Source organism: Pogona vitticeps, chromosome 2 (genome assembly GCF_051106095.1).
Source record: "Pogona vitticeps strain Pit_001003342236 chromosome 2, PviZW2.1, whole genome shotgun sequence".
In the NCBI taxonomy this organism is placed as follows: Eukaryota; Metazoa; Chordata; class Lepidosauria; order Squamata; family Agamidae; genus Pogona; species Pogona vitticeps.
The window spans coordinates 75,435,181-75,455,345 of record NC_135784.1 but is presented as its reverse complement, the minus strand read 5'-3'; the positions used below and the strand labels follow the sequence as shown (position 1 = coordinate 75,455,345).

At 40.3% G+C, this 20,165-nt stretch overlaps 1 protein-coding gene across 1 annotated transcript; it reads right to left on the bottom strand.

Moving 5' to 3' along the window:
• Positions 1-230: 230 nt before the first annotated feature.
• LOC110080639 (uncharacterized) lies at positions 231-14,290 on the bottom strand. The gene is made up of 6 exons (XM_020796697.3): positions 14,107-14,290; positions 12,454-12,496; positions 10,006-10,156; positions 7,388-7,743; positions 3,525-3,618; positions 231-438 (listed from the first exon to the last, which is right to left on the bottom strand). The coding sequence occupies exons 1-6, from the start codon at positions 14,241-14,243 to the stop codon at positions 392-394; spliced, it is 828 nt and encodes a 275-aa protein (XP_020652356.3). The 5' UTR covers positions 14,244-14,290; the 3' UTR covers positions 231-391.
• Positions 14,291-20,165: the final 5,875 nt, after the last annotated feature.

The window sequence follows — 20,165 nt, the reverse complement described above, 5'->3', positions numbered from 1 at the left end:
TTAATTTACTCTTCTGAACTCCTCACACACCCTTGTCTAAGAGCAAGTCCAATAGACCTCCGTGGGGCTTATTGCTAAGTACTCATGTCTGGGAGTGCACTGCGAATGAAGCATCAGAAGGGATGCAAGTTTCAGCAGGTCACTGGAAACAAAACAAAAAGTGTTTAATATTTTTAATAAATTGAAAAGAATAAGAAGAGTAATGCAGAAGGATGAAAAATGAAACAGTATTTTGTAATTTGAACTTTATTTTTAAAAAATAATACTTTCTCTTACATGTCTAGAACATCCGTGGGGGTGTTAAATCTCCAAGATTCTAGAAAATATTAACATTTTACATTAAAACATTAGTTGTAGTTACTGACTTTCTCCTCTTGACAGTAATAATACTTTAATCATCCCATTCATCTCCATTCTCCACATCAGATTCTTCATTATCTGCCAGAAAAGAAACAGCATTTTGTGGAAACATGAAGCAATAGTTTACCAACTTGTAAATATTGAATTTTTAAAGAATAATTAAGATCCTATCCATGCATGCCTTACTCCCATTAGACTTCCATTACTCCCACTGAGTCTAATGGGTCTTAATCCTATACAAGTGTACAGGATTAAGCTAGAAATTAGACAACACAAACTGTATATGTCCAGATGAGCTGAAAAGAAATAAAGGTTGCATGTGGATGGCAACATGGAAACTAAGGGACCAAATAGATGAGTGTCCTTTCTATATTTGTTCAGTTACACAACATTAGCACTAATCACAAGTAAATCTAATCCTTTGACACGAGTATGCTGTATATTTTATTTGGCTGGCTGGCCTGGCTAACCAGCCAGCCAGTCCCTTTCCTCCAGCTCACTATAAGCTGTAAGAGGGTCAAGCAGGCTATTTCACTCAACACTACCTGTTTACCATTCTTCTCCCTCCACCTCACATTCAATATTTCATTAATATTGAGAATCCTCATTAATCTGTAGTGTAGATGGGAGGAGTTGCCCTTCAAATTTAATTCTGTTTTTTTTAAAGAGAAACTTGTGCAAATGTCAGAGTTCTCATGAGAAAGTCATTTCTCAGTTTTGTCTCAATGTCTGTCTGTAGTTATGGACTATGTTCACTCCTACAGAGGGTAATGCATAACAATCTCCATAGGAGTTTCCAAATATAAAGGATCTCCTTGAACATGCAGTTGGCTCAGGGCTGCACAGATGGCAGACCATGTCACCCATCAGCCACACACACTCCAAGTAACCTCTCTTGGCCCCTATCTCAAACAGGCATAGTGGGGATTTGAACTCCCAGTTGCTGGCTTTGCAGAAAAGTACTCCAATTCACCAGCCTATACAAGCTCAAAGAAGTATATACAACCAATTATATCTCAAAAAGTGGGATATGTCTAGAGTGGGGCGACTAATATGTTGATCAGGAGGAAGAAGTTTTTTTCTTTTCCAGAGTCCCTTACATAATATACCTCAGAAGAACTTGGGAAGGCGATATTGTCTCATATGAGCACATCAGGGGAAAAACGGGCATATCGTTTATTTGTAACTGATCCCAAAGCTCTTCCTGTATTTTTTAATTTGTGAGCTGTCTATATCAAACATACAAAACATACCATAAAAGTTCTAAAGCATCCAAATGCAGGTGCTTTGAATTATCACTGTGCCTCAGGGTTAGCCCCAAAACTACTTTTCTGTCCCCAGACAGACTGTGAGGAGAAAAGCCAGCTTGATGCCATCCCAGCTGGGTGTACCCATCGAGAGGAGGAAAAAGCCTGTAGTGGGGCTGAAGGAGAAAGCTTTAGCTGTAATGGAATCAGTCAGTCCCAAAGGGGAGAAAGATAAAGGGAGTTGTGGAAAAGAGAGAGAGGACAGAGCCTTTGAAGAAGGCAGGAAGACCCTGAAAAGGAGACAGGTCACTGGAGAAGACAAGGACCACACTGGGGAAGGTGCGAAAGCAGTTAAAACAGGTGGGAATCAAGGAGAAGGAAGAAGAAAGGGGATGGAGAAATAGGGAGGAGCAATCAAGGAGGGGTGAAAGGACGTGGTGGCGCTGTGGGCTAAACCGCAGAAGCCTGTGCTGCAGGTTCAGGAGACCAAGCAGTCGTAAGATCGAATCCACAGCGGTTCGAAAGCATGCAAATGCAAGAAGATCAATAGGGACCACCTCGGTGGGAAGGTAACAGCGTTCCGTGTCTAAGTCACACTGGCCATGTGACCACGGAAGACTGTCTTTGGATAAAACGCTGGCTCTATGGCTTGGAAACGGGGATGAGCACCGCCCCCTAGAGTCGAACACGACTGGACAAAAATTGTCAAGGGGAACCTTTACCTTTACCTAATCAAGGAGGGAGATAATAGAGGTCGATGAGGTGGATTCAACTTCCACCTGAATGGGAATGGATCTGGATGGAGAAACCATGGACTAAGCAATGGGAAAAGATTATGATTCCTCAGGAGGAAGCAGAGATGAGGGAGGAGAAGGGAGATAAAGCCCCAGAAACCACTGTATTGGGGTGAAAAGGAAGCACATGAGTGGGGAGGAAAAATGAGAAGAAAGTGTTAAAGGACTTTCTTGAAATAAATGTTAATGGTTTGGAACCTGTGGAACAGTTGTCATTGATCTAAGAGTTGGACGGGGAGTCAGGCCAGTCACAAAGCAAACTCTTGAACAGACAAGATCTTTCCTCTACTCCCTTTCATTCCACTTGGTGAATCTGACCAGAGTAGCAACAAGTGTCTTTCATCAACACTGGCAATGGGATACAGTACTGTCCTTGCCTATGAGCTGCAGGCTAGATTGAACTTGGCTTCTTCAGTGTTTGCCTATTCTTCACAAGTTGTATGTATACCTTCCGTGCTTCTTGGCTGAGAATCTGAAACAGCCATAGAACTTCTCCCCCAAAACATTAGCCTTGGAGTCAAACTGTGGAAGGAAGTGAACTTGTCCACAAAATATTGATTTTAGAAAAGGTACCTGTGTTAGTCTGTGCTAGCATATTACACAAAAACAAAACAAAAATAAAAAATCAGCCACAACATTTTTGTCTTCTTTATTTTAATTTTTGTTTTGTGCTGTGACAATCAGATTTTTTTTTTTGCACTTAAAGATTTCCTTGTCCTAAGCATACTGTATGCTATATGTAATGGACAGTTTGACCCTTCAAGACTGAATAGAAGTTATTTTATGTTTCTGACCCTCAAAGCAGTATCTTTAGACTCAACTTCTCCAACATTTCACTTCCATTTTTATCAATACTGTATCTGCATGGTAGCTTTACATAATATCTGCATGGCAGCTAACTGGCCAGTGAATGGAGAGCCAAACTTTCAAAATGAAAAAAGAAAGACAAGAAAAGAAAGAAAAAGGGAAAGAGAAAGAAGAAAAACATAAGCTGCTTAGAAACATGCTTTGACCCAGGCTTCACAGAACAGGTTACTCTCCATTGATGACCACCCATTCACTTATTAAACAAGAGGATAATTCAGATAAATTAGAAAGCAAAGAGAAGTTTTCAGTCATCTACCTGAGACATGCATTGCCTTGTGTCTCTTCTGAATTACATCCTTAAGTGCAGCTACTATTCCTCCATTACTGGGAGATGCTGGTTTGTGAGACACCTGTTTTTAGAAAAAGAGAAATAAAGAATAATACAGTTTTTAGAAGTCCAGTTTATTATGGAACTAGCTGTAAGTAAAGACATGTGCTTCTGTGTTTCAACTCAAAACCTTGTGCTTTCCCTCTGGAACTTTAACTTCAAAGTCCTCCACAGCAACTCTCTGCCACTACGTCCTAACACCGTCCAACCTGTGATCTTCACTTGTGCATCTCAACCACTCTCAGCTGGCTAGAGGAGTCTCTGCCCCCTTCAAAGCCTTCTGTTCTTGCTCCCTGGTGGCAAGACACATGCTTTGCATGCAGATAGTCCTACGTTCAGTCCCTGTAATCTCCAGACAGAGTTGGGAAAGATTCCTTCCAGAAACCACAAAGCTACTGCCTGTTGTCAACAGTAATTCTGATGAGAAAGACCAAAGGTCCCTGCTATTGCTGGCCTGGATATTCAGAACAGCTTCCTGGAAGAATATTTCCTCTGTCTAATCACCCCTTAAACTCTGCAAGTGTTTTAAATTGCATCATCCATCATCTCTTACAATTGACCAGGTTGGCTACGGCTGATGGGAACTGAAGGCCCAAACATCTGATGGCCCAAATGTTCCCCATTTCTACTCTAAGCCATTAAGAAAACACTCATGGATACATCCAGAAATACTAAACAGGATTTTTCATGGAGCAGGGATTTGCAGTTGCTGTCACTGAGACCTTCAAACTAACACATTACACATACTACTGCCCTTACTGTTGTTATGAGACATCAAGTCACTCTTGACTTATGATGATCCCGTAAATCAGTGGCCTCCAAACAATTCTGTCATCAACGGCCCTCCTCCGTTCTTGCAAACGCAAGGCTATGGCTTTCTTTATTCAGTCAATCCATCTCATGTTGGGTCTTCCTAACATGAGATGGATTCTAATGCTTTTGCCACTTTTCCCAACATTCCTGTCATTTTTAGTGAGTTTTTTCTTCCTGTAATACATCTAAAGTATGATAGCTGCAGTTTAGATTTGCACTTGCAGAGAGAGCTCATGTTTGATTTGATCAAGCCATCATGGGTTTGTCTTTTTGGCACTTGTCGGTATCTGCCTCTCTCCAACATTTCATTTTGAGTGAATAAAGATTTTGCCTGTCAGCTTTCTTTACTATCCTGCTTTCATATCTATACCTAGTAAATGTGAATACCATACAGTGGAAAATATTGGCCTTGGCCTTGGTCTCCAGGGATACTTCCTTACCCTGTGAAGCTTTTCTAATTCCTTCACAGTTGCTCTTTTCAAGTTCAACTTGTTCAGCTTCCTTGCACCCACAATACTGGAACTGCATCCCAGGATCCACATAACCAAGACTGAAACTAGTGTTGACAGAGTCAAAAAAAGCCACACAAATTTCTCTTGCAAATTCCAGACATAATTCAAATAATTTGTAAGACAATCAGACTTCAGGCTTTTATTTATTGGGCCTGCCACCTAGACTGTTTGTTAAAGACCAGTAAGAAATGTCCTGCTTTTCACCAGTTTTCCTGCCCACATATGTGTGAAATGGAAAGAAACTATCAACAGCAAATTAGAAACAAAGCTGTAGCTGTCATGCATTTTATGGAGGAAGAGGGAGTCGCTCAATCAGCTTTCTCCTTGGCTTCAAGAAAGTAGTTGAGGCAATTAGCCTGTCACTGGGATTTACATAGGTCTGAATTTTATTTTATTTTAAACTTGGGAGATTAGAATAAGCTATGAGGGACTGAAGTCCTTTTGCTTGTGTAACACTAGCCTGTACAGGTAGAGAATCTGTGTTATATACAGTAGCTGGCCAGCATACATATTCTCTCTCTCTCTCTCTCTCATTCTCTCTCTCTCTCTCTCTCTCTCTCTCTCTCTCACACACACACACACACACACACACACACACACACACACACACACACACACACACACACAGGCATGGGGGAGGAGGGGAGAACTAATAAGAACTTCCTGTACTGAGGCCCTTAGGAGGTAGCTGTCACTCTTATAAGTTTCACAATATGATAGTCTATCTTTTTCAGCCTGCATGAAATGATATAAGAGGTAGTCACTGCTAGATACAAATCTGGACCATGTGAGGTATTTTTCTTTATAAGGGCCAAGCATTTCATGACATGCAGTTACCAGTTTTCCTGAACGAATTGGACAGAGATGACCGACCCTCACAGATAAAAGGAACTGTAACACTGCACCATTCTAGAAATACTGCAACTCCCATTAGGAGCATACAGGGATGGATTAAGACCTTTAGAGGCCCTAAGCACTGAAATGATTATGGTGCTCACTATGACTATAATGTACAGTGGGTCCCAAAGCTTAAAAAAAAAGAAATATAACATATACATTATATGCATGAAAATATGATAATTTAATTGTAGAGCATGTGGCAAAAAAGAACCACATACTGTATACAAAATCATACATGCAGTCAAATTACGGGTTTCCAGCCACTTCTTGAGCTTTCACACTTTGATTAATGTAGACAGATTTTGTCTGAATCTGCAAGTTAGGAAAATTCAAAAAAGACCTTGACACCAGCTGTTATTTCTTTGGCTTGCACATATAGTGCAGAGGCCATGAGTCTAAAAGACCAGCAGCTCTTTTTATACTTATCCCCACCCAACCTCCTAAAATACAGTAGTAAAATTAACAAGAAAAACCCACAAAGTGATGATGATTAGTCATTTCCCTCAAAATACAAATTTCTCATTAGTCTTTATACTTGTTAGTTTTTACTACTTCATACTGAATTACTTCAAGTAGGGAGGTGGTTTTCTTGGGGCTCTTGAGGAGGGAGGTGGTTTGTAAAGGAGGATGCGCCATGATCCATGGAAAATCTGGCACTGAAAAGAACTGTGTGGTGCTCCCTTCCATTGTTGATGCCCTGAGTGTGTGCTTATTTTGCTTAATGGTTAATCCAGGGCTGGGAGCATGAATGTCTACATACAGTACCTTTAATACGTTATCATGGGTAGTAGAACAATGAAGGCATTTTCTTTCCATCAGTCATCAAATTAAGACGAGAAGATTTGCTAATTATAGCCTACCATTCATGTCTTCTGTTATTAGGTAAAGATAAAGGTTCCCCTTGACATTTTCAGTCCAGTCATGTCCGACTCTAGGGGGCGGTGCTCATCCGATTTTCAAGCCATATAGAGCCAGCGCTTGTCCGAAGACAGTTTCCATTGTCACGTGGCCAGCGTGACTAGGGAACACCGTTTTACCTTTCCACCGAGGTGGTACCTATCTATCTACTTGCATTTACATGCTTTCGAACTCCTAGGTTGACGAGGAGCTGGGACAAAGCAACAGCTCACTCCTTCACGTGGATTCGATCTTAAGACTGCTGGTCTTCTGACCCTGCAGCACAGGATTCTGTGGTTTAGCCCACAGCGCCACCACGTCTCCTTTATGTTATTAGAGAGAAGAGAAAATGTGTATAGATTATGGGGGAGAGTGCCACCCTCCATATGGGCAGAGTTGCTCACACACTGAATTACTCCAAGAGATGCAACCAGGTTTTATATAACAGATCTGTTAACGAAATGCCTGCTTTGATCCTAAAGCTACAACTCAGTTTTCGACTGAGGTGCATTTTCCAGTGAACCTCATTCAACACACACATACAATCTGTGTTTTAAGCAATATTGTTTGAAAGCCTAACCAAGAATATAATTTAACATCATGGCTTAAGTTTCTGCCAGCTAACAATATTCTTTCCAACAAAGAGAGTATTGAAAGAAAAATACTTGCTTGTTTCAGCTGAGTTCTTCCTCTGATCTGGTACATCAGAGCATCTTGCTTAAAAGGAGTTAGTGAATTGTCACTGCTGGCCCTTTTCAGCTGCGCTTCCTTCAGATTTTGGATTAAACTATGTTGAGATGATCTTTTGAGGAGAGAAGTAGAAGGTACTGGAGATATAACAACTGAAGGAATATCAGCACTGCATGCTTTTGGTGTGGGAAAAGGCTCTGCCGGGACATTATTTAGGCCATCCACTGAACTTGGCCCTTGGTAATCTGGTTCATTTTGTGGGTTGTAAATGAAACCCATCTCTGTGGGAGGCACAGAACAAAGCAAAGGATGATCAAGTGATTTGGTCAGTAAACCTGTGGAAGAATAGATAGGTGAAATAAATAAAGAATGATTAAGCCTTTTAATTGTATTTATAATTTTGAAAACCCTATTGCTTCAAACTCTAGCACCCCAGATTCTCAGCTAAAGCACGACTATCAGTTACCTGTGTTTATTGAGGTCAGTGTATGGATCAACGGCTACCAAATACACACATCTGTCCATATGATGCAGAAACTCTCCTTACATTTATAATGATCACATATAAGTTCAACCTTTCTTTCTCACCTCCTGAATACAATTAGGTATTTTCTCAGTAACTGGCTGTGCAGTCAGGACTGGATTTAAAAGATACAGAAATTCTCATTTGAATCATTTATGCTGCCCAACCCTTGGCCTAGACCTCCATGCTGTTCTCTAGGGCTGGTTCAAGATGTGTTGCTTCCTGGAGCAAAGCGACACCTGTTCCCCGCCCCGTGTTCATTTGGGAAGTACAAGGATTCTACCTTTTCAAGAGTTGATACACTGGTTCTTAACCTTTGTTACTCAGATGTTTTTGGACTGCAACTCCCAGAAGCCTTCACCATCAGTTCTTCTGGCTGGGGTTTCTGGGAGTTGCAGTTCAAAAACACCTGAGTAACAAAGGTTAAGAACCACTGGATTAGAAGAGGGATTTTTTTGACGTGTAATGCAAGATATACCTGTTCTTCTGAAGTAACAGGAGTTACAATTTTAAAAAGTAACTTTCCCAAGCTCTGGAAATGACAACTCTTTGTTCTCCTTAAAACACAGGTGTTGCATTGCATCCAGACCAGTGCTAGAAGTTCATCAGTCATTAACAGCTTCTTCTTCCTGAATGTCTTTCCCCACTTATTTTTACCTTGAGTGATCAGCTGTAACAATAGTACTTTTTGTTTCTTATTATGTAACCAAAGTAGTCTGGCTTTCAGCAATTTATGAGTTTTATACAATGGTGCAGTGGTAAGGTGGCACATGCAGTCCCTACAACCTTCCAAGAGAATCAAAAAATGCAGGCAACAGGATTGGTCCATTATCAAAAGACCTGCTCCTCATTTATCAACAAATGAGAAGCAGATATTTTATAAAGCTAATGGCTCTTAGTTTCCCATTCAAGACAGAACCATTTTGAAATATATTCGCGAAGGCTTTCACGGCCAGGATCTAATGGTTGTTCTGGGTTTTTAGGGCTCTTTGGCCGTGTTCTGAAGGTTGTTCTTTCTAGCGTTTCACCAGTCTCTGTGGCTGGCATCTTCAGAGGACAGCAACCTGTGCTCTGGTGTAGTTGGCTTGGGAGTGAAGAACAACCTTCAGAACATGGCCAAAGAACCCCAAAAAAACCAGAACAAACATTTTGAAATACTTTGCACAACAGCAGTCATCTCCCCAACTATTTGGAGCTTTGCATTTAAATTCAAAGAGAACAGGACCCCTATCCATTCCCTCCTTTTCCCCTTGAACCCACACCTCAACGCCTACCCTTATTGAAAAGGAATTTAAAAAAAAAGAAAGTACAAAAAATCAAAGAGAACAGGGAAGTATGAGTGAGATGGTGGGTAATGTCATAATTTCTATTAATCCTTGGCCTTCAACCCTGCAAACCAATGATGTTATGATATCCTTTTCAGGAAAATAAAATCTGGAAGTAAGTTATGACAAATAAAAGACAATTCCACAGCAAAGATCGTGAAAAGTTAAAGAGGCTTCTACACCTATAAGAGGTTTGTAAGAAACCCACCATAGATGGTCACGATAAGTCAGGAAGGTAAGCAGCATGGTAGCTAATCTCAAGACTGGGGGTGGGAGGGAGGACACCGATGTCCACCTGTTGTGGTTCTTTTTGTTATTCTTTCAGGGAAAATAATGTGTGTTGCACAAGCCAGCACACATAGTCCTCAAACCAAAGAGCAACAGAAGAACAGGACCATGTCCAACAGAGAATTTGTCTGCTGCTCATCTGCTAGAAGCATAGCTTTTCTCCCATCCCTCACACAGGCTCCAAACCTTGAAGGGGAGCCTTTGAAGGGGCAGTTGAAGACCAAAACATCTGGAGAGCAAAAGACTCCCCACCCCCTGCCTCAATTAAAGCTGTACAAAAATTAGCCCCTACTCATGTCACAAGCACAGCTCTTGTATAGCCACATTCCTCACCGTGTTTACTTCTGGCAAGGCAGCTGTGGAAGATGCCAAAACATACGAGTCTTTTAATCCATGTTTTCATCACACAAATAGGGCAATAACTGTTTTCCCAGGTATACAGAGGTATCAAAGTACAGTACCTTTTGTCTTAGCTTCTTTCAGCACAGTTTCTACACCCCCTCGTTTCTCAATAGTTCTAAAAATCTTTTTTGAAGTTCTCTTGTCTTTCAAATGATCCTCGGTTATACCAGCCTCAGCAAATATCACCTTTAGTTCAGGATCCAGGTTGGTCTGAAAGAAATGGTCCGTCAGCAAAACGACTATGTTTCTTAACCCTACCGTATAAATTCCACACAATTTCTCCTTATTCTACAAACCAACTATCCATTTTCCCAGTTGTTGGGCCTCTCTTGTTGTACTTATGTGCAGTCCAGTCGGAAGCAATTTATAGAGACTGTAATGAGTCTTTCAAGGTAAGTGAGGTTGCTACCACATGGTCAAACACCATGGGATTTGTTCTTCTTTTAAAATGGGCAAATTCAAAGTATTTTTACTGATCACATGATACAAAGGCTGATTCAAATTGGTTGAGAGCATTTTGCTCCCAAAGCAGCTTTTTTTTTTCTCTGCCTCTGGGGGTGGAACTTTCTAGTTTTTAAGCTGGAGCAATCTGTAGTTAGTTATAATATATTCTTGTAAAGATGTGTGTGTGTGTAGGTGGTGTTTGGGTGATATAAGCAGTTGTAGTGTGATGTTCAGGACCAGGGGGGCATGCCCCCCACATTCTTTCCTCTTCCTGATCATATTCCAATTATTTTTGTATTTTATTTTTTTCTACATATTTTATTTATTAGATTTTTTTTACCTTATATATATATGGGACTGGCAATGGATTTCCCTATCACCTTATCATTACTATAATTATTTCCCATATTTATGGCCCCGTCAGTTCCCCATCAAATCAGCAGAGGCAGGAACAGAGGAAGGAAGGAAAGAAGTGGGGCTCTGGACTGGAACACAAATCATATCACGTCCAGTGTGTACAGTGAACTCCTGAATCAATCTGCAGCCCTTGAGTCAGCATTAACTGTGATTTTAAACATAAATAGAGTTTTGCAAATCTATCCTACAATTTCCAATGTAGTCACACCCTGAGATATTTAAGGGAGAACTGGTTTTACCAGTTCTGCTCTTCCAGTAAGTTTCCATGGCTCAGCAAGAATTCAAACCTATGCCTCCTGAATCCTAGTCTCTAATTCTATCCATTACACCACACTGGGCATCTCTCTTAGCAAACTATAATTCCCAGAACTCCTTTAAGAAAACTGTAAAGGTGGCAGAAAAGTGAAATCTAGCAGAAAAAGCTTGCTAGACTATGTTCAAAGAGAGAAGCAAGAGCAGCAATCCTCAGGAAAACAAGTGGAGTGTTTATTTACTCAGGGCTCAGCCAAACATCCTACTTCCTCCTATTAAAGAGGTGGCTTCATTGCCCATTGATTTAGATTACTTCAATCAACCTTGTACATAGTGTTAGTGGGCACTCAAATCTATCCCTTCCATTTCCCTTCTACATTAGGGCTATTCAGGGTTATTTTCTCTCACTTTGGACCAGTTTTTTTTTTCTCCAGCCAATTTCTTTCCAGATGTTTCAGCTGTGCTTACTTCTTTGTTCAAAAAAAAAATCCCGGTTCCTATGGAAATGTGCAGAATTGGAATTCCTCTGATACCAGCTGTGGGAGTGCTTTACCTCTACCTCCCCCTTGCTTTCCCTGCAAAATCTATTCATTTATTATTCCTCTCCATGCAATCTGGCCAGCTGCCTGCCTGCTCCCCATCTACAGCTGATTGGTGGGCTTCTGGCACTCACCCCTCCAGCTGTCTCTTGCAAGGGAAGGTAGGAAAGTGGCAGGAGGAAAGAAGAGGACATGTTATGGTTTGGAAGTTGAACATGGAAGAATCTGTATTACAATGAAGGAACTCTGGCTACAGGTATGGAAGCTTGGATTGAGTAAATCTGGATCTCTGGCAGAAAGGGACCATGGTTCTAACCCACATCAGTTCAAAGACTAGATAGCTCAGTGAGTTAGGTCTCTGGCTGCAGAGCCCCAGCTGTGCCTCCTTGACGTGGACTGAACTCAATGATTCATAGGATCCCTTCCAGCTCTGCAGTTCTAAGATTATTATTATGTTGTTATTAAGCCACACACCTCATCTGGATAGGCTCTTGCATGTACAGATCTTTAATCATAAGTAAATTCCACTTTGTTCACTAGGGCTTGCTCTACGAAAAGCAGGTCTTAGAACAGAACCTTAAATGCTTTAGAGCAGGGGTCCCCAACCTTGAGCCTCCAGATGTTCTTGGATTTCAACTCCCAGGAATCCTGGCTAGCAGAGGTGGTGATGAAGGCTTCTGGGAGTTGTAATCCAAGAACATCTGGAGGCCCAAGGCTGGGGAATAACTGCTTTAGAGCGTAGATCTCAGACTCCTCCAGTGAGTATCAAAATGAAGCAGAAAGTCAAGATTGCTCCTTTAGTATCGAGAGCACTGAATGCATACGATGAAAGAGGAGTTTACAGTGACTACTTACAGCAAAACCAGTTTGCGGGCTCCATTCCACATGACACAGGTGTCTGAAAGACATATGGGTATTATTGGTGCATGTCACTTAAACGGTGTGAATTCAGTCATACCAATTACAATAGTACCAGCTGCCATTTATTTTGTAAACATACTTTTTTGTTCCAACACAAGCGGAGTCATGTTCTAAGAACATGTCCCTCTACAAAAGATAACAAGAAACAGGAAAGGCCATAGCAGATTTCAAGGTGGCAAGTTTCAGCAAAGGTTGTTGCCCAGTCATTCTGACATCCCTTGAAATGGGATGTCAGAATGATTTTAAGCAGAGCTTATCATTCTGAATAGAGCCACTGGCATCTGTGATCCTCAGTCCAATGAGCATGAGGCCAACTACACAGAACCAGCAAAAGTGCTACAGGTTAGGTGTTATAGTACAGTTGCCAATTAATCATAACTCTTTCTGTGCCTTTACCAACAGTTCAAACATTAAGTCTGTATTTTACAGGATGGAACTAAGTCCTGTCAACTGTTCATACCTGGAGATTAAACAAGATATTAGCAGTCCTACAGCTTTTCAGATATTTTAAACTTGTGCAGGATCAAAATATGAACATCTATGGCCATAGAAACCAAGTGCCAGGCAAAGGACTTCTGTTACACTGGAAGCTAAAATTGGCAATTAAAAACATGTAGCAGCAGGGGGAATGGAAGGCCAAATAGGAGACAGATTGACTCTCTAAAGCAAGCCACAAACTTGAGTTTGCAAAGCTAAGCAGGGCTCCACATTGTGGAGGTGTCTCATTCAGAGGGCCACCATAAGTCAGAGGTGACTTGATGGCACATAAACAACACGTCAGCAAAAGGATGCTGCTGAAACAAAAAGAGGCATTCTTTTTCTGGGATGTAAAGTACCTCTTTGAGTTACACTGTTTACACTGTCCAAATCCGAAGTAAATAGCAATTGTCATTTGCCTAAATCGTGGGCTGCAACACCAAATGAAAACTTACCATAACATGTGTGAAGGTACAACCCTTTGGAACAATACTCACAACTTCCATTTCATCCATTGCAACTCAAAGGTAACACTTTTTCTATTCACTGTTCACACTGTCAGCTCAGTTAATAAATGACATGTGAAGGCAACTGAAGCCACAAGTGTCCACTTTTATAACATACAAAAAAGGAAGCCAGAAAACGGCAAAAAGATTTGCATGACATTCACATAGGTTAACCTATACATCCAGCAACAGCCGTGGTCCAAGCGTGGGAGCTTTTTAGATAAGAATAAAATCTGCATTTCCAACATTTTTATACATTTTGAGACTCAGTCTTTCATTTGTACTTTTGCCACTAGTGGATGTACCAGTTCCCTCTGCCTTGTCAAAGCATGGGAGTGCCTTATCCCCAAGTGCCTTCTCACACACACTTACACTATGGTCGACCAGGAAGAGATATTTGGAAATCATTCCTTTCATTAAGATCTAGCAACAATACATCTCATATCCTATAGTAATAGGAGGGAAGGCTATGAAGTCTGCTGAGCATTTCAATCAGCTGAGTCTTGTTGCTCTCTGTTCTTACAGGGTTTTTGTTGTTGTTTTTAGCAGAGATTCAGACTGAACTGCACCACCCAAACCACACACTATTTTTGATCTCACTTACTTGAAATTAATGGGACTCCCAATAAAATGCTTGCTAAGTTGGTTTCTTTCGGGTTTTCCTCTCCATTTTATTCTGTCATAAAGTATTTGGGAAATGCAATATGAAGAAGGAGAGACCCTGCAGTTGGGAGATCTCATATTTGGTTGACGCTCAGGCAATGGACTAAACAACTCAGATACAGGAGCTAGAAGACAAGCAAAAATAGTATTGAATTAGCAACAGTGTACCTTATAACGTATGGCCCATTGTCAAACATAGGCTTTCAATGGCAAGAACTCCTTGACTCCTGCAGGAAAAATATAGGTGTTATCTCTTCCTTCTGACTTTCCATATTATTGGCATAAATCTTCAGATTCAGTTAAGCCTGTGCCCTATATCATTAAGTCATTTTCAGCCATCTGAGCACTCTGTATCCATAGCAAAAGCAACACTGAATTAGTGCTTTAAAAAGTATACCCTTCCAGAGATCAACAGTTCCACCATTTAGAGTGAAAGTATTTCCCCCCCCCCCTTATCTTCCTTAAAACAAATTTGATTTTAGAGATCCCAAATAAGACACTGAAGATATACTATAGGTTACGGGAAGAAAATTATTTTTATTCACCATATTCATCAAGTAATGTATTAATAACAGGCACATAGGGTTTGTAGTTTGATCTCTCTACAAAATAGAAACAGCTCAGCCTGAGGCTATTGAGAAACAGTCACTTCAATCTGGAAATTAATCATAGAAATTAGTCACTACAACAGAAGTTAGAAAGAGGAACATGGTCAGAAGTTAACCCAAAGCACAAAATATACCACATTAAAAAAAATGTTGTAACTTAGAAAAGTCCCAAATTGTAATAGGTCATGCATAAGTGAAACAATGGCTGTGACTGACACATGTTCTGACCATGGTATAAAAATCTGTTTGTTCTTATAAGTCTTTGCCCAGATTGGATTTGAGGAGTATTTTGCCATTTGTGATCACAATTTAAATACACTTCCGCCTTTGGAGAACAGACCTCTCTGAGGTTTATGATGTTTATTATTCTAAACTTGATTAAACGTTTTCCTGATACTACTGCTATGAGTACTACTGAATACCCAGTCTTGTGCAGTGGATGGAGTTATAGACAAAGTCAGGAGACCCAGGTTCAAATCCCCACTTGGTCATCAAAATTCACTAGTGAAGAGTGGCAATTCTGAAATCACTCCTTAAATATCTCAGAGACCTCAAAGCCCTACTACCCTGTTTCCCTGAAAATAAGCCCTGGTATGATTTTTCAGGATGCTCATAATATAAGCCCTATCCTAAAAAATAAGCCTCAGTTAAGTGAAACCCCTCCTTACACCATTGTGCAGCAACTAGAAGAAGATGACACGAATGTATTTGACAAAAATGTAGATTGCTGTACATGGAAAAAATAAAGCATCCCCTGAAAATAAGCCCTGATGCATTTTTGGAGCAAAAATAAATACAAGACCCGGTCTTATTTTCAGGAAAACACAGTAGGGTTTATCTCAGTCACTTCTGGCTTACTGCAGATAAAATCTACCTGAGTAGTACTGGCTATGGAGACTTGTCCTTAAGCATTATAAAATTCAATTTAAATCTGCAGGCTGTGTTTCTACAAAACAAAAGACAAGGTTTATCCTTATACTGTACATTTATTTATATTGGTAGCATACTTTTAACCTTCACATTTTTAAAACTAAGTGCTAAGATACAGGGGCACAGCACACATAATAAAACCACTCAGTCTTAAGTTTCATAGTGGAAAATAGCAAACATTTTAAGAAAAGATAAAAATTACCAAAGGCAACCACTCTTCCGAACAATGAACAGGTCACACCTCACTCTGTCCCCTACTGGTTCTCATCAGCAAAACACCTTAAATAAGAAAATGGAAAATAAATCACAGCTGTGAAGGTACTACTATTTCTTCCTATCTATTGAGGGAAGCAGACTTTTAAGCAGTAATATGTACTCACTTGTTAACACCACTTAAATTCCACAGCCAGGTTACAGATTAGAATGATCTCAAAACAGAGCGCTTGAGTTCTACAGATGGTTCTGATCCTGAACACACTACCTAAAGCTATTGCTGAAACTCCTAAGGACTTAAGCTTACAGTACTTCTACTTCTAATGCTTATTTGGAGCATTAGAAAACATATGAGGCCTTCCCTCAATGCAAACCTGTAGTCAGTTGATGCACTAATATATGTGTCTGTCAAGACTGAGCCCCGCAGAATTTGATGAAGCTTCCGCCCAAGTGCTTGCAAATGACTGTGGCCAAAAGATTCTTTGAATCCTATGTACTCATCGCAGGACAAACAAAAAGCCATAGGAAGTTAGTTGCTGCCACCTGGGCACATAGGACTGATTGTAGGCACACTGCAATGTTAGTGCAGTTTGCAAGCAACAGGGAGAAAAAGCCTCTTTCAATTGGACTCTCAGTACAATTGATAACATGTCATGTAAGGCTGTCATTGGCTGCTTGTTGTAACCACTATGCATTCCCCCTCAGTGCAGAGAGGCAGAATGCCTCTGTCAGTTGCTTGTGGGTTTCCCACAGGCATCTGGTTGACCACTGAGGGAGCTGGAGAGGCAGTTCTTATAGTCTTGTATATCTCAGATGTCTATTGTGTATTTTGCACTAGAAGGCTCTGTAATGCTTGAAAGGAGAGTCACATACACAAACTGCTCTGTAGACAAACTATATTCCATTCAAGCTGATATTAAACATTGTCCTACACAGAGGCAGGCTCAATATGTCAGTTGGAACCTCTAAATAAATGTGCCTAAGATGGAAGGCAAAACTGAATTATTTTTCCCTTTCAGATGATAATAACTCCAATTCCCTATTTGCAGAAATAGAGCAAACATAAGAAAATAAGTTCCTGTTAGGCTAACTTTCATTATAAAGCACATCACAGAGTTATAGGAGGTGTTGAAACAACAATGTATACAGTACTTTGACAAAATCAAGCTATATTTTCTCTCGGCCAGATTCTTTTCTAGCCATTGTCTTTTGTTTTTCTCAGTTTACAAAATACTTTTTATTTCTTATTTATAATCTGTTCCCCCCTCCCCACTTTCTTTTTTTTTCTACGTAGTTCTAGTTTTGGTTGCTTTCTGTTACGTTCTGGTTTAATGCTTTTTATATTTTAATTATTTTTCCCTTCCAGACACAAAAGTCTCATGGGATAAAAGACAGGTGATAAGTACAAGATCTCAGATGTGTAGTGCTGGGAACACTGAATAGAACTTTCCAGGTGGGGGTGTGGATCTGATTCATGTTTTTCTGAATGATGAATGTGGGCAGCCATTAGTTGTGATTGAATAATGACCTCTGGTGGTGGTAAGTATATGCTCAACTTGAAAGGAACAGCAGTTGGTTTAGAAAAAAAAACAAGACTGGACATGAAGCAGCGTTAGGCTGGCTTGCAATTTCCCCTACATGGTGACTCAGCTTTTTGACACACCTGAACATCATGGCTGCTCAATAGGACTTTTGTTCTGCTCAGGCCTGTAAATTTTATAGTCTGACAGAAACACATAGAGCAAAGGGTTGATTGATCATCTCTGTAACAGGAGAAAAATCCTGCATAACCCCTGACACCACTGTATTAGGAACAGCAAGAACAAAAAGGATATTCAAAAAGCAAATTAAAATACTTTTTTACTTCTTAATTATGCTGTGTAGACCATGCTGTTTCCCATTCTGGAGGGAGAAAGCTGGGATACAAATCAAACAAATAAATGAATAAGATTGTTAGTCCCAACTACAATGAATGGGACTTGATTAGCCAACACATAATGCCCATTGATCTGATAAGTGTACTCTTCTTGGGATGAACAATTATATTTAGCCCAGTTTTCCATATTTGAAGCCAGTTTGAGGCTCAAAGAGCAAAATGGCATTCAAAAGTAACTTAATAACCCAAAACATATATGTATTTACATTTTGTTCTCCAGTGGATTCATACACTGCTGCGACTATAACAAAGCATAGTTTAAATCATGTATTGCAGGAAAAGAACATTACTTTATTTCAAGCAGTTATTGGAGGGGGAAGTTCCCTCTTTCTTTTGTTAAACTGCTCTCTGTACTCCTATAAATAAATAATCTGCTCGTGAAGGGCATTTTATAGATTGGTGCATGCAAGTTATTTATAGAGCTGCCCCTTTCTAAGAGTCTCTTGTACTGTACCTTTAACAGCTGCTTAGAAGATGGAATCTCAGAAGGTTGTGTCCCCATCACTACCTTTTTATGTTATTCATCACCAAACAATTAAGGGAGCTGCTTTAAACAAGAATGCCATGGTATTCCCTTGTTATCAGACTGTCAGATATTGTCAAACACATCCCCATTCTCTAAGACTGTGCAGTGCTTTGTTTCCAATCAAATCTTGAATGTAATATAGGTAAGATATAGTGTTATATATACCTTATAGATAGATCTATCTATATCTATATGTATATCCATATATATCTCAAATCAAACAGATATATATAGATATATGTGTCTCTGTGTGTGTAATATTAATAGACAGATAGATCTATCTATCTTTAATAGATCTATCTATTAATATTAATATAATATCTATAATATATCTCTTAAAATGCACCTTGCAACACACTCTGAGCTTGTTTACTAATACCCAAGTAAAACAAATTTCAAACAGGGCCCCTAAGTGTTTTTAGTACATTAGACTTTCTTTACCTAGAGAACACTGGCGGCCCCTGTTCTGATATGTTGTTATGTGCCATCTTGTCACTTCTGACTTATGGTGACTACAATAGATGTTTTGAAGCATGACTGATGTTCAGGGAGTGATTTATTGTCACTGCCCCCCAGGGGGGTTTCATGACTGACTGAGGATCTGATCCATTCAGATTCCTGAATCCTAGTCCCACACTCTACCCACTACACCACGCTAGAGTTTTCTCACCCTAAAATATGGTGAAACCTGTTACATACAGCACTGATGTTACCTGTCTGTCATGGGTTTGGAGGGAAAGTTCCAGCCTATGGGGAGTGGAAGGCGGGACATCAGGAGGAGGGGCTGTACTGTATATATATGTGAAGCCTGTGTGGAGAAGTTTGGAAGAAGCTGGAGAAGAGCTGAGAGAAGAAGCTTGAGTGGGAGTCTGTGTGTCAGACAGGGTACTACTGTGTGTCAGTCAGTACCAACCTGATAGGTTCAGGTGTCTGTATGGTTAGCCAGAACTGATAGGTTCAGGGTCTGTGCTTCAAGTTAAGTGTTCTGTGTCGGGATCTGCAAGAAGAGAGGAAGTAGGGGTCTTGCAGATGAAGCCTCAGGGCAGGGATCTTTCTCCTCAACCAGCAAGGAGAAAGGAAAAGACGGGACACTCGAGTGTGGTTTTCAGGGTGGGATCCGGATGAATACAGAACAGCCTGCCGTGAGGCACCTGTTCAGTGTCAGTTCTCCCTTTCGATCCAGCCTCCCCTCAGTTTATTGTATCCCCTACCTTTGAACAAGTTAATCAATACAGAGGTAACTAATTTCTTGAATACACAAAAGAATAACCAGAGTTAGAGGCAGCTAATTTCCTTGAATACACAGGCATCAGTAAACAGAGTGGTTGGTAAACAGACAGGCTGGTAAACAGACAGTTAATAGTAAACAGACACAGATAATGGTCAACAGATAATTTCCTGAGTACATAGACAAGTTAGACAAGTTCTTGAATACACAACAGTGTAGAGACTGTAACTACATTATCCAGAGACAATAGACAGCAGGTTAATGATCATCCTTACTGGAAACTAGTGACTTGCAGTTTTAGCATGAGGCCTGCCATTGTCATAGATATACATTTGCTACTGCCACAGACATATACATTGTAACAGCATAGCAGCATAAATTTTCCCCACATCCCAACCGTTTTTTATTTATTTTGTTGAAGACAGGCATGAAGTCAGGCTCATCTTCAGCAGAGGGCGGAATAGCATATTCCAGGCCACTGCAAATAAGGGAAGCATTCAAATAGCCAAAGCTGCTTCCTTGTTGCACTGAGAGGCAAAACTTTTTCTTTACAACTTTA

Bases quoted from the DNA above. Each gene is read 5' to 3' on its own strand.
- LOC110080639 (XM_020796697.3), bottom strand. From the start codon at position 14,243: ATGAGATCTCCCAACTGCAGGGTCTCTCCTTCTTCATATTGCATTTCC. The intron at 10,157-12,453 runs GTAAGTAGTCAC...CATTTCTTTCAG, and splicing joins GCCCGCAAACTGGTTTTGCT to ACCAACCTGGATCCTGAACT. The intron at 3,619-7,387 runs GCAAGTATTTTT...TTCTAAAAACAG, and splicing joins GAAGAACTCAGCTGAAACAA to GTGTCTCACAAACCAGCATC.